General features: G+C 45.9%; 1 protein-coding gene across 1 annotated transcript in view; it reads right to left on the bottom strand.

The window, feature by feature from the left end:
• The window catches only part of LOC142560125 (uncharacterized), a 53,736-nt gene extending 40,367 nt beyond the window's left edge, over window positions 1-13,369 (bottom strand). The window contains exon 1 of the mRNA XM_075671964.1: window positions 12,866-13,369. Coding sequence (XP_075528079.1) covers window positions 12,866-13,092 — 227 coding nt within the window. The 5' untranslated portion in view covers window positions 13,093-13,369. The remainder of the gene's footprint in view (window positions 1-12,865) is intronic.
• Between the last annotated feature and the right edge of the window lie 1,698 nt (window positions 13,370-15,067).

Genomic DNA, 15,067 nt, shown 5'->3' with positions numbered 1-15,067 from the left:
TTGCGTCTGCTGTAACGCACCTTGAGTTTGTTTTATATGAAATTGTGCGCATGTGGGATAGTTATTTACCTGCAAATAACTATCCCACATGCGCACAATTTCATATAAAACAAACTCAAGGTGCGTTACAGCAGACGCAAACAAACGCTTGACGCAAAGCACGAATCGACACAGTGCATGGTTCGCGTACGTTCCTTCACTTCCGCCATCCCCAAAGCTTCGCCCGCACAGATAACGGAATGCTACAGTTATCTAAGCGTTCTGCACGTATCGCAGCCAAGCAGCATGCAACGGACAGGTGATGATATCAAATGCACACGCGGCTCGCCCAAATGTCACACGATGCAATGTTGCGACCTATATCAGAAACATATTAGCGATATTAGCGCTAAATAAAAACCTTGGATGAGCAGACGCGCTGACGTCCGCCATTGCCTTACAGCTTCACGGTCGTCGGTCGATGCGGCGCGAGAGTGAATGCAATATGATGAGACAGAAACGTGGCGCGGTCGTTTCCGAAATCCTGTCAAGGTTCCCGGAGCTATTCCAATCTTGCGCTTATGGGTCGCGGTGAATGGGGGGAAGAGGTGGTTTGAGAAGTGGCCAAATGTGCGTTATTAGCCTTTCCAAATGCATTTGCAAGCACCGTACGCGGCTTCCCCTTAGTTTACGCGCCCGCGTGAAGGGCGCTTAGGCGCACGTATATCGTAAAACTTGATCGCTCAGTCCTCGGAAGCAGCTTGTGGCAATCCTGCAGTCGACATTCGGGTCTGCGAGCCACTTGGCCACTGTAAAATACCCTCTGTCCGACGTACGGGACAAGACGTTCAGAGACGCGCAAGAGTTGCCCTGTTAAACTAACTCTTTTATAACACCGGGCACCGTCGTTGTTTTCACTAGCATCAGTCTATATATATATATATATATATATATATATATATATATATATATATATATATATATATATATATATATATATATATATATATATATATTAATTCCACTGCAGAAGTACGGTTTCTCTCTGTGACTCTTCCGGAGATCTCCTACTTATCCTGGCCTGCGTCAATCAAACCCATCCTTACACGAGCAAATTTTCTGTTGTCACCACTTCATTCGGATGTCATTACATCGCGTTTCCATTCCCTTAGGGCATCCATCCTATTACTCAGCGCACGTCACCTTTTCTACACGTTACCAACCAAGTTATACAATCTACCCTGGTTTTGTCTACGCTATCATTTTCAATGCCTATACGGTCGCTTGCGTGGTCTTCAACTTCCTTGAAGTTTCTTTGCCACCTTCCGTGTTTCGGCCCCATGGGTAAATCAAAGCTGTCGCAATAGCATAACATTAATGGGACGTATTATTTATCTACGTAAGCAGGTTTATTAAAATGCCAGTCAACGCAGAAGAACGCAGCGGGAAGGATGTTGCAATGCACGCGAGCCGCGCGCAGCGTATACAACGCAGTCATAATTTGTAGTTCAACCGGAAATGATAAAATGGCACGCACAACCAGCGGGAGAATGGCAACAACGAGAAATCAATAAAACGATTGTTGCTAGTTGGGGTGGTGTCGCTTCAGGAAGTTTTAGCGCCGAACTGCATTGGTCCCACATATATTCTTGATGTATACTGTTCGCTTTGTGCGCTGATTACAGTGCATTGCTTAAAAATCGCCCAGTTTGCCACCTGTCGATGTTGCTGGCTTGGGAGTAGCATTACATGTCCAAGAATTCCTGTTCGCGCATTCCTGTTCTTTTTCTCCCCCTCCGCTTGCCAGGAACAAGAAAAAAAAAATAAGGGAGAGGAGAAGAACGAGAGCGAGATAACCTTTCGTTTTCTCTCTGCGTTGGCGTGTGTTTGCCCTCTGCATCCAAACGAGGTGCTTCGCTGCGCGCAATGTAATGAGCGGGTAGAGACGCTCTGTTGGAAAACGAAGGTAGTGTGGCGAAGACATGCGCGAAGAAGGCGAAATTAGCGCAAATGTATCGAACGCGCCCCAAGTACGTACAGCATAGGCAAGTGCTCGCTGGTTTCGGTAAGCAAAACAAATCACCCAGCTGTAGTGCACGCTCAGATCAGCGAGCGGGGGGTGGCCGGCCACAAAGGCGCGACCTTCGTTTTCGCTCGGCAGCTCTGTATGTTTGCCATCGTAATCTGCGCGCGGCTCGCGCTTGTTTCTCACGGGTGTATATCTGCGAACCTTGGAACCCAGGGGGGCTGACAAACACTGCCAGGGCACCGAAGTCGAGGCGCGCTCCGCGGCGTGCGCAGACTGCGCGTCGCGGCTCGGGCGGCGCGCGGTTTCGCTTCATTGCGCCCCGGTACGCACCAAGCAGGAGTGCGAGGAACGACCGGAACAACGCTGGCGTCGATATGTATACGCCGCCGACATGTGCGCAAGGCGGCGTGTTGTCACGAACACTAAAAAAGTAACGTTTAATCTCAGCGGATTTAACGTGGCACGACACTTCCTTTACTGTACATCGCAAACAGATACGTTCCAGTCTGTTTAAGGAGTTGAATTTAATATATACATAATAGACAGCTTAAAAGCCGAAGATCGCACTTGACGGATCTGTCCCCGGTGTCGCTTAGTGTTCCGGAAACCACTGAGGAAGGAACGGACCGGCAGAGGCGGCATTTGGGAAAAAGGGACCAGGAGGGGTGCTTTTTTCCTGCACGGTATGCAGAGAGGAGGAGTACTTCAAAACAGAAAATCCCCCACTAAGCAACCCAACTTGTAGATCACATTTTGTTGATTGTTCTCTGGCGAATCTGCAAGTTATTTCTACATATATGTTTGTGAATTAAAATTTTATCTTGACCACTAATAGCGGACTGGGACAGAATGTTAAATTAAATTCTGGGGTATCACGTGCCAAAACCACGATAGTGAAGAGAATGTTCAAACAAGCAACTCGCACACAGTTGGTTAAAAGGCAATTGATGGTGTATAGCACATACATATAAGGAGGTTGTAGCATCTAATCTTTGATTGGCACTCGGGAGGCGAAAGGAACGCACCGATTCATAGCAGTGGACAAAGTCGCGCTGGGCACAAACGTTGTGGGCTCGGGGCCCGTCTTGTATGGAAATATCGCCATGGCGCGCCGACATTATTTATTTATTTATTTATTTATTTATTTATTTATTTATTTATTTATTTATTTATTTATTTATTAAACATTTAAAACCCGGAAAAGGCAGTTTCAACAGGTGATGGACAAAAATACAAATTTAAAGGTACATAAGTAGCGCAGCCTACGACTCGAGAGCTCATGTATGAATAAATATGCTTGTAGGTGTGAGGCGCACCATGATGGTGATGGTAATAATGAACCAAGTTTGCCAGCGTTTGCCCGGCCCAGGCATCGTTAGCATCAAGCCGTACTACATCCAGCTGGCTCATGAGATCATTGCTCTGCGAAATGTCCAACAGCAGACGTGCCACTGATCGCCACTTCATCATGAAAAGATGAGTTCGGACAGGTTTGGGGAACGTTGACATCTCTGCCAATGCGTTGAAAAACACACATCGTCCAGAGCGACAGGCTGTGCAGTCGCTGCTAAATGAGCACCGTCCCCACCAGCATTGAGTGCGCAAACATGGCAGAAGAGGCACAACCTATACATTGAATGACCATGCTGGTTCGTGAACCAATGTAAAATCCATCGCGCGGCCTGTTCGAGATATGTATAGCCTCCGTTCTGTCGGGCATGATTGATGTACAAGGGACAGAATATGGGAGACGTGCATTAGTAGGTAGTTACATAGCTACTTCGCGAGAGATAATAATCTATGGAGGATGAGACTTCGCTCTGGCCAGGCCATCAGTACACGTGCATTTCAAGCCGAATACAAGCTGCTTCAGTTATAATGTCGAACGAGGAAGTTGGGCGACGTTTAGAGAATGTCACTACCTTAATCTTGCTGACACAAATTTTCGCCAAGCACATCGTACACGAAGCATAACACGATGATCTGCACTGATATGATATAATACAATCGGCGTGATAAAGCTGGACAAAGGAGGATTAGGAAGGTCGTTGATGTAAACCAGGTACGGCACAGGGGCGATATCGAGACCCTGAGCCACTACGCAGTTCGCAATAACAGGCGCTGAAACAATGTCGCCCACAATAACCTATTGCTACATGTTATAAAGAATTCTTTGAACAACGCAAGCGTACTTTGAACCACACGAATAGACAGACATATGTGGCTTCGTTAATGCACACTGGCATAAGCAACACGGTTGAACGCATTGAGAGCTCAACGAATGGAGCGTCAACCTGATTAGAGAAATGAATAAGGTCGGCAACGACCCAAACGGTGGACTCGCAGGAACGTCCTCGCTGCAAGCCACGTTGATTATGAGGTTGTTGGACTAGTTTGGACGGTGCTGTAAAAAGCATGCTCGATAAGCTTGCGTGACATCAACTGGCATTACTGTAACAAGTGCGTTCATGCTCGCACTACGGGAATAACGAATTCGCTTGAAGACTGAATGTACTCAGTATTTGTACGCATTGTTGCCGAGTCTTGAGGCACTGCAACCGGGCGTTCTGCGCGTTTTCTTTAAAGCGCTTAAAAATACAATGCAAGAAAGGTTTGCTGCAAGAAAGGTTGTTTGCTGCTGCGACTAAAATGCTGAGTATGTGTTACCACACAGGAAACTATTCCCAAGCACTATCCAGGAAGAATGTTGATGATTTTATCTGTGCAAAGTGAAAGTGAAGATATAGGAACCTCGGCATGTAGGGCGACGAAGGTGGTCCTAAATATAAATGCAGGGTATAGGCCCATTTTATTTTACGAGAACTGAAAGCTCTTCGGGACAATTAGAAGCTGAGAATTTGGTGGGAGCAGCCCGCATTCACGGGTGATATATTCTAGCTTGTACGATTTAAAATCTACAAATGTAGATTCGAAGAGACGGGTAATACAGATGTTCGTGATTATTGCAGACAAAGTGTCGAACCTGCCGAAATGATTTCTTTTTTTTTTTTTGCTATTTTACGTGTTACAGGTCCCTCGAACAGTGAGCTGATTTCAGTATTGAATGCCGGGCACGAAGAAAGTGTTTTTTCTTTCTTTCTTTCTTTTTCCGTTCTCCAGGACGGTTTCAGATTATATACTTTCGGTGCGCCCTGGTTGTTGGATGCGGGCAGCTCGATGCAGTTAAAATCTTACATGACAGTGTCATATGTCATAGGAACACATACGGTCATTTCGTATGTGAACACAGTGCCCCTCTTGTCGTATGTGTTCCTTTCATCTTCGTGTTTAGCGCGTCTATATGAAAAACTGTCAAGATGAGCTAACTCGCCCATACCAAGGTAGTATTGATACTTTCGTACTTTCGATATACCGCAATTCTCTTTCGTAAAATGCCATCGGAAGTGATTATTGTGTGACAGCTGGCATATGTCAGCGAGGAATGATTAAATACAGGATCATTGGCCATCTTACTTTTGGCTTATGGGAGACGCCGACTTGGGTTGGAACACGAGCATTTTTCTCAATTTTTGCGGAGTGTATAGCGTCAAGTTAGCATTCTCGTGAAACGCCGAATGCGTCTGTACAATTACTTTCATGCATAAGAATCAACCGCAGAATACGATTCGTTCCGGTATCACGAGTGATTCACCCCTGCTAACAGCCCATGATTGCGAAACTGTAACGCATAATAGAGGGTATACATGTTGTGCAGTGGAAACACCGCACAAGGCAAAACAAGGAGTGCTCCGGTCCCATCTGCTTGCTCGTTTCTTGTCACGTGTTGTGTTTCCGGCACACTAGGCCGCTATATTATATACATGTGGCATCGGCGGCTACGTGCGTATCCTGGGTGCCTCAGAAAATGCCGTCGAAATTCCTTAAAGACGGAAAATATGCGATAATCAAGCAATTGCCTCGGGATAGCTTTTACTACAGAGAAATATGTTTTAAAATGGCTCGAGGTGGTAATTATACAAGTAATTATGAAAATTAGACTAACTTTTGAACCTAAAAAGTAAAACGATAGATCAAAATGCAAGACTTAAAGCAGGCGCGTCATCCGAGGAGCTCATAGCCGGTTCCAAATATGCGAAAAGCTCACACTGCTAATTGCCTGCAGCGTAATGGAACTACCCAATTTCACCCAAAAACCCGCAACTGAACTGCGGAAGAGCACAGCTCGTATCGCGGGTTGCGCCGAAGAACGCAACACGCGTCTAGCCTGTGTTGTCGTTTTCGCAGGCACGACTGGCCTCTTCATCTTCAACAGTAAGTGGTTCGTATAGCAATATTACTGTTGCGCAGCAGTGCTAACATTAGCGCTTGGTGACCACTTGGTACGCCGACGGCGGTAGTTACAATGTCCAAAATTGAATGCGGAGGCAACGGCAGACACTGCAATCGTGGTTAATACTTCAACATTAGAAGCGAGACATAGAAATGCTGCGCCCTTGAAGGCCGCAAATTGCGCGTACATATCCGACACCAGCTTCTGAAGAACCTCGATAATGTCTGTTGCAGAGGCGAGAAAGTGTGTGCGATCAGAGAGGAGCAACGCTTCTCAGAAGCCACTTTGGCGTAGGGCACACAATGCAAAGAGATAATGGACCGCGCTGAACGATCTACACCGTGCGATGTCCTATCGCTTGAGCATAAGGAAGTGATGCACGGCAGTTATCTGCAACCCGAATGGCCGCCTCTCGCGCTGCTCTGTAGAGCGAAAGCAGTTAATGCATGCAAAAGTATAAAAGAAAATTTGCAAGCTGCATGTTCAATGCAATTTCATCCTACACGATTTGAGCGAGAAATACTTGCCTGCGTTGATCCATGCGGCTAAACGCAATAATTAGATGTAAGAGCTCTTACCGCACACTACCTGGGTCCCACTAAAGAGCGCAAAAAGAAAAAGAACACAAACAGAATAGCCAGCGCCGGTAGTGCAAATAGAAAGCACGAGCGCGTTGTAACAAGCAAATGAGTGTATAGTTAAAGCTTTACAGTCGACAAGCACATATGCAGCAGAACTCGGAGCAAGCTGCAAACGTAAATCATAGAAAGCCGAAGAAAAATAAGAGAGAGAGAGAGAGATAGCAAAGAGAGGAAAGGCAGGGAGGTCAACCAGACGAGCGTCCGGTTTTCTACCCTACACTGGGGGAAGGGAAAGGGGGAACAGAAAGAAAAAGCGGGATAGAGGGAACACTGTCTCTGCACGCAGCAAAGTGCTTGGAAATCAGTCAACTCAAAGCAAGTGCTCCGTCGATACGTTAGGCTGCTGTCAATCTTGGTGGTTCATAGCTGGTGATGCACGTTGAAGTTACCAGTGAGGACCAAGGATCCGGTGGGCGTCAGCAGTAGGTTGCAGTACGTGGCAGTATATTTTTAAGCTAAACCCCAGCCGTTCTGACTTCAGTGCGAATATAATGATGCGGGTGAGCCATGATGCTTACTCAAGAGTTGCAAGTACTGAATTGAGAGCATCCAGCACTTGCATTGCACTTCGCGCTGACGGAGTGTGCAGGTTATTTAAGAGTATTCGAAGGGTATTCATCAGAGACCGGAGCATGATAACGACTTGATGGTCTTCTTCGGGCAAATAAAATGCATAGAAAAGGTCTCTTCTCAAAAACTGGTGCAGAATTATAACACGCTGTCTTCACCTCCGTTATTGAACGAACAATAGATGGTCCCCCACGTATTTACATGTTCTGACTCAATTTGTCGAAGAGAGAGAATGTCTGCACCCGACATCTCCTCTCGAGCTTTTGACAGTATAAGTGAAAGGCGAAGGTTGAGTGGAACGCGACACAAAGAAGGACCTTAGCTGTGGGCTTCTCCACACGTCTTCTTTCAGTCTGAACCGATAAAATCGTATTCCTAGAGGTCCGCTGTATAACGAGACTGCCGAACTAAACATGTAGGATAAAATCTAATTGCATTTAGTCACAGTAGAACGTTGTACGGCGCCGTATGTCGATTACAGCCATAGGAGCTTTAATACGAGGGCGAATCAGAAAGTATTTGCCCCTATTTTTTTTTCATTTATTTCATTTATTATACCCCTCAGGGCCAATGGCATTACAGAGGGGGAGTGGTAAATACAAAAAGACAAAGACAGTTGGTTACATGAGTGTTTAAATGGTACCTGTATATACAATATTAGCTAAGGCTTCACGGAACCGTTCATAATTAATAAGGCCTACAACTTCGGCGGGAAGATTGTTCCAGTCACGCGAGGTTCGCGGCAGGAATGATTGTGAAAAACTTTTGGTGTTGCATGACAAAATACCAACTTTGTACTGATGATCAATGCGACGGGATACATAAATTGGATGGGGGATGAGGTGATCTCGTAGAGTATGGTGATGGTACAACTTGTGGAAGAAGGCAATACGAGACACTTTTCTGCGAGATGCCAGCGATGGGAGGCAAAGATTAGATTTCATGTTAGTTATACTCGCTGTGCGGTTGTAGTTAGCAAGAATAAAACGTACAGATTTATTTTGAACCATCTCGAGGTCAGTGATTAGGTTTTCGTGAGCAGGGTCCCATACCGGAGTCGCGTATTCGAGTTTGGGTCGTATTAATGTTTTATATAACAAAAGTTTCAAATTAGTAGGTACGTTGAAAAAGTTGCGACGTAGGTAGCCAAGCATGCGATTAGCGTTTTTGATTATGTTTTCAGTATGAAGAGACCAGTTTAGGTTAGAAGTGATGTAAACACCAAGATATTTATATGAAGAAACTGATTCCAACGACATGTTGTTAATGTAATGTTAATATTGAGCTCCATTAACCATTCATTGCACCAGTTCCCTATCGTGGTAAGGTCTGATTGAAGTAATTCAGTATCGTTAGCATTGGTAACTTCTCTGAAGATGACGCAATCATCAGCGAATAGATGGATATGGGAGTTGATAAGCGAGGGAAGATCATTAATGTAAATTAGGAACAGTAGGGGTCCAAGGACGGAACCCTGTGGAACACCTGAACGGACCTCTGTAAAACCGGAGTTAATGCCGTTAGCACAAACAAATTGCGAGCGGTTGAGAAGAAAACATTCAATCCATTTCAAAAGGTTACCGTCTATGTTAAGTTGCTTTAGTTTATGAAGTAATAGTTTGTGACACACCTTGTCGAATGCTTTTGAAAAATCTAAAAATATACAATCAGCTAGTGATGATTTGTCAAGAATATGGTGTAGTGCATGTGTAAATGATATCAATTGGGTTTCACAGGAGTAAGATTTCCGAAAACCGTGCTGTGCTGACGTAAAAAATGAGTTCAATTCAAGGAAATTAACCAGGTTAGTAAAAATAATATGTTCGAGCATTTTACAGCATGTACTGGTGAGAGAGATGGGACGATAATTATTAGGGGATGCTTTGCTGCCGGATTTATACACTGGAATCACTTTGCCTATTTTCCACTCATTAGGTAGCGCACAATGGTCAAGGGATTGCTGGAAAAGTTTGGATAGTATAATGGAAGAATAATATGAAGTGTTTTTCAAGAATTTCGAGTTAATACAGTCGTATCCGGGAGCAGAATGAATGCTTAGTCCATCAATAAGCTTAACGACACCGGATGGAGCAACAATTATGGAGGGCATGGTAACATAGTTACGGTGCTGTGTACTTGGCATATGTGTGCTGGATGTGGCTGTGAAATTTTCTGAAAATGTATGGTTTAGTATGGTGGCAGAAAGGTCAGAAGGAATTGGAACACCGGAAGAGTCTGTTAAGGCAAGGCTGTTGTCAGTCGAAGGAATAATTGCGCGCCAAAATTTTTTAACATTAGTGGTAAGCATTGAAGGGAGAACCTGTGATTCGAAGTGCTTTTTGGCGTCTTTGAGCGCTTGCACATATGTGTTTGACGCCGCAGTATACGATGCCCAGCGTTCAATTGTGGGTGAAAGCTTTGCAATGCGGTAGAGACGCTTCTTTTTATTTGATAAACGTTTAATGTAATTATTGTACCAGGGAGAGTTTGTGTGAGTTGTAATGGTGCGTTGAGGAATGTACTGTTCAGTTAGATGGTTGACGATAGCTGTGAACATGTTCCAATTAGTTTGTACACTACGGTGTTCAAAGCCATTAAGGAAAATGCCAATAAACGAAGATAGTGCATTATTTATGGCCTGATAATTTGCTCTGTAGTAGTCTCGTATTATTTTTTTCTTCTTTTTAGTTTTCGGACGGTCTAGTTTAATATCGAACTGTAGAAGTAAGTGGTCGCTAATTCCTGGCAGGTACGTTACAGGCGATACTATATCGGGTTGATTAGTGAAGACTAAGTCTAGTGTATTCGCCGTGGTAGCTGTTATTCTAGTTGCCTGAACGCAGATCTGCACGAGTGAGAATACTGAACACACATCCAAAAAATCACGAGCGTGAGGTGAGGGTGGGGATATTAAAGGGGGGTCGGTATTCCATGTGATGTTTGGTAAATTAAAATCGCCAAGTAGGAACAGCGGTGATGAAGGAAAGCGTGTTGCAACGGTGTTAACAGCGTCATAAAGTTCGTTACTAAAGCTTGGTGATGACGAAGGTGGACGGTATCATACTCTTATTACAACTTTTTGATGATTAAGTGTTATTGCTGACCATACTAATTCTAGTTCAGTCTGCACGTGTATGCATGATGATGGTATATCATTGGAAATTGCGAGAAGCACACCGCCACGTCTTTGCGTGCTACGATCACAGCGATAGAATGAGAAGCGGTGAGCATTGACGATTTAACCAAATTACGGCTGTAAATGCGAAGTAACACATCCATTTCCAGCGGCGGACCTTTCTTGGACCGGCCCGGCCTTATCTGCCGGTAGCTCCGTGGCATGGCGCTGCTGTCAGTTGTTGAAGATGGCGGTTGTGCTTCACACACCCACGGCGTACGAGCAACGAAGGGCGATTAGTTTTCTATGTAGCAAGGGACGAACGCCCATCGAAATCCACAGGGAAATGTAGCCCATGTATGGGGAAAGGTATCTTGCTTTGATAAGTGTGAGGTGGTGGTGTTGTGATTCAGGTGCAACGATGAAGCCAGGACAGCAGTTCGACGATGGTTCCACAGTCAGCCGGAGGAATTCTACCACATGGACATCTCCAATTTAGTGCTGCGATGGGACAAATGTCTGAACCGCTGTGGGGACTATGTGGAAAAATAGTGTAAGGTATGCAGAATAGTACGTTATATTTGTAATTACCTGTATGTACCTTACTTTGCCTAATAAAAAATAGGGACAAAGACTTTCCGATTCGCCCTCGTAATTATACCAACTTTCGCATTATAGCTCTGCGCAGCCGATAACCCCGGATGTAAGCACATCTTAACTATTCGCAAGGCCCTCACAACACGCTGTAAAAGGGGGAAAGAAGAGCAACGCCACTGGAGTAGCAATACCAAGACCAGCTGAAGTTACAGATGCTATAGTATCAAATGATGAGGATTTGATAATGAAAATTCATGCCCTTCGCACTTTAATCGGTGAAAAGTGACTCGATTAAAGGTATTCTTTCGGTAAGTTAAATGGAGTCTGAGCACAGGTTATATTTCATTGCAGATATCAACAGAATGAATGGTCCGAAAGTGCTCGAAGCCAGCTATGACAGCCTGCGCCTGGAAAGTATGCGCCAGCTGTTGCTTCGGCGTGTGCCATCGCTTAACATCGTGGCAAGGAGACCTGGGGTCGTATTATGTAAATGATATTTTTATTTATCGTTCTTTTGGTCCTTCGTCATGAATAGAACGAAGCCACGCCTTCGTTATCACGGATATCGGCCACTCGCTGCGACGGGTGACAAGACTTGAATAGAATCGACGAGAAAAACTCCTCACCTAACACGGCCTCAGTGCAGCCGATCCTTCTGTTTACGATCAAAATCTTAAAAATGAATGAGAAAGGAAAGGAAGGAAATTCAAAATTTCCTCCCTTCGTTTTATGAATGAGTCACATAGTTCTCTTTCGACTGCTGAGTAAAAGGTTCTGGATGATATCGTAATGAGTGTCGTCTTACGGTCGGTCAGGTGCAATAACAAGACTGGTATTTTTGGTTTCTTGAATACCATTAACGAGCGGATTGATACTATTTGTGGGCAATGTCTTCTGACTGGACTTGCGTTACTCAATTTTACGACGCGGTCCGTTGACAATACGCGTCGCCGAACGCGATCATTTAACAGAGATGCAGCGAGTGTTTTGGCGTCCAGAAAATACGACACAAATCGTGCATGCCGCGACGTCAACGCGTGTTCAAAGAAATTCGCAGAAGCACATTGTCCTACGAATATAGTCTTCCGGCCATATTTGAAAAAAAAAAATTCATAGCGTGTCACGAAGGCACATCGCAGAACAGAAACAATCCACCAGCGGTTAATTACACAAACGTCGCATTCACTACCACCACAAGACGTGTTGTCTTAGAATGACTGCTAGCCGGCGTTATACGCACGACACGTTAACAGTAACAATCGAAGACAAGCACACAGAACAACTTTCTGCTGCTGCAAACATCGCTCAAAAGTCACTCGTCTTGCACACTCACAAACCGGGCAACACAGACTTCGTGCACCACAATAAAACCCTCTGCCAGCATGCGCCTTCATGTGCGACCAGGTAGCAACCTTTTCCTACGAAGCGCGGTCACCGAACGGAGTGCACCCTCGCAGCCCTCGTTTCTGACAAGCAGCACTTGTTCCGCCGAACAGCTGGTGGAGGCTCTCGGTCGACAACGCGACGGACAAGTAGAATAGCGCGGCTTCAGCCGGGTCTCGAGCTGGCAGAAGGCGCCGTCGCGAGACCGCCCGCGAGCGACGGCGACGGCGTCCCTCTGGCCGGCAGCGGACGGACCTTACCTGAACAAAGCGGCTTCTCCTTTCCCTTTTGGTGGCTGCTCCTCCGAGACCGCCTCGCCGTGCCCCCTTCCGTGCACTTGTCTTCGCGCGAAAAGAGCGCCGCGAGTGCGAGGGCTCCCGGCGGCGACGGGGGAAGAGCGATCAGCTTGGGCGCACGCCGCTGCCCGCCCCCTCGCCCGCCGCAGGACCAAGGTCGCGTGCGCAGAGGGATTGAGGTGAACGGCCATCGGCAACCGCGGCAGGCGCTGCTCGAAGTCGAAGTCGCCGGTAAACCGGAATGGCGTTTCGCGCCGAGCCGTTATCACCGGAGGGCGAGCGCGCGCGTGCGGAAGACGCCATCATCGTTAGACTCCGCCTCGGGATGAGTACGGGGCTCGTAATGGAGCTGTGCGCATGTTGCCGTGTGTGTCTGTCGCAAAAAGGACCGACCGTTTCAATGGATCCCGGTGGCCACACCTCTCAAGATCTGCGCGGCCTTGCCCTAGCACTTATAACTGCAGCAGTGGTTCTTTTTTTTTTTCGACCGACGCCTGCCGGGAGGAGAGCGGAGATGACGGTCTTGCTAGAGTTGCTGTACGTCTAGCTCTTGCCGCCGTCGCGCACGAGGTTAGTTTTCAACCAAGTAGTTCGAGGTTGAAGTGCGCCCAACGTAGGGATGCATTTATTTCCACAGATGACGCAAGAAAGCGACTAGAATCCGTGCTCGTGTGGCACCTGCTTTTCAGTTGTAATACATCCATGGGGTCTAATAAGTTATCCGATTATTATTATTATTATTATTATTATTATTATTATTATTATTATTATTATTATTATTATTATTATTATTATTATTAAAGAAAGCACAGGCAACGCACACGTTCAGAGAGAGATCGAATGAATGCACAGGGACGCAGAAAGCGGCGCGCGCAAAACGCTGGCCAGGATAAGAGTAATTATTTAATTACAGGAAAGTTTCGACCACCTGGGGTTCTTTAACGTGCACCTAAATCTAAGTACACGGGTGTTCTCGCATTTCGTCCCCATCGAAATGCGGCCGCCGTGGCCGGGATTCGTTCCTGCGACCTCGTGCTCAACAGCCCAACACCATTGCCACTGAGTTATGGAGTCCTCCACAACGGTGTGCCTCATAATCAGAAAGCGGTTTTGGCACGTAAAAGCCCATAATTTAATTACAAGAAAGAAAAAGCAGGCGTCAAAGACAAAGAAACGAGTCATTGGCAGGAAACAGACAGCGAAAGACTTGACCAATTCCGAGACCATGCAGCTATGAGTCGAGAAAACAACGGTGTGTGGCTCAGCGACTGCGCGGAAACTCACATGAACCTAAAATTTAATTTTGCAATGTTTACTTTCTATTAAGAAGCTTAATTCGACGACATTTCTGCTTCTTCAACGAAACGTGGGCAGCAAGGTCATGCATTGCGAGGGGCGTTCAATAAACGTTTCCTTTAACCCACAACTGTAAGGTGGTCATAGAAGAAATCTCACACGACGCTTGATGTTCATCTCTATGGTAGTCGTCAAAACAGTGAACTCTTTCCAAACTGCCATTATTATTTCACAAGTCTTCAGGCTGAGTAAAGTGAGACCATGGAGGCCAACAAAGTACAGGGATGTTATTAAATGGTTCCTTAACTACTTCTGATAATTCAAAAAAACAATCGCGTGCTCCTTTCCGAGCTTTTCCAGTAGTTTTCTCACACGTCGTGACGCCAACAGAGTCATGCACGTGACATCACCAGGGTAACATCTGTCGGTTGGTCCGTGTACAAGAAACATCAGTTCCGATCCACCTCATAACAATGTTAGCACTCAATTTAGCAACACGGCTAGATCGGCAGTTCAAATATGTAAAGAACTTGGTTGAAACAACCGCGATTCCCTGTCGACCTCAGTCAGTCATTGACGGGAGCCTTCAGGAGCCGTCAGTCTGTACGTTATTAGAGTTGTCGGATGATCTCGCCGCTGCCACCATTTGTAAGGGTTGAAGGTCGCAGAGAGGAACTTGGGGGGACAGGGCGTACAGGGTTTATTTACAGTATTTACATTTTAGACAAGAGATACATCGATAGTCTAGCGTGGCTCCCAACTGGAGCACGCAAGACGAAGCATACAGCATGCGAGCACGAAGCTCCAAACACACTGCTCACGAGCACGATCACAGAGCACACTGACGAGCACACCTAGCAGCCGACAAAC

Source organism: Dermacentor variabilis, chromosome 1, assembly GCF_050947875.1.
Source record: "Dermacentor variabilis isolate Ectoservices chromosome 1, ASM5094787v1, whole genome shotgun sequence".
In the NCBI taxonomy this organism is placed as follows: Eukaryota; Metazoa; Arthropoda; class Arachnida; order Ixodida; family Ixodidae; genus Dermacentor; species Dermacentor variabilis.
This window is presented reverse-complemented; position numbering and strand designations above follow the sequence as displayed.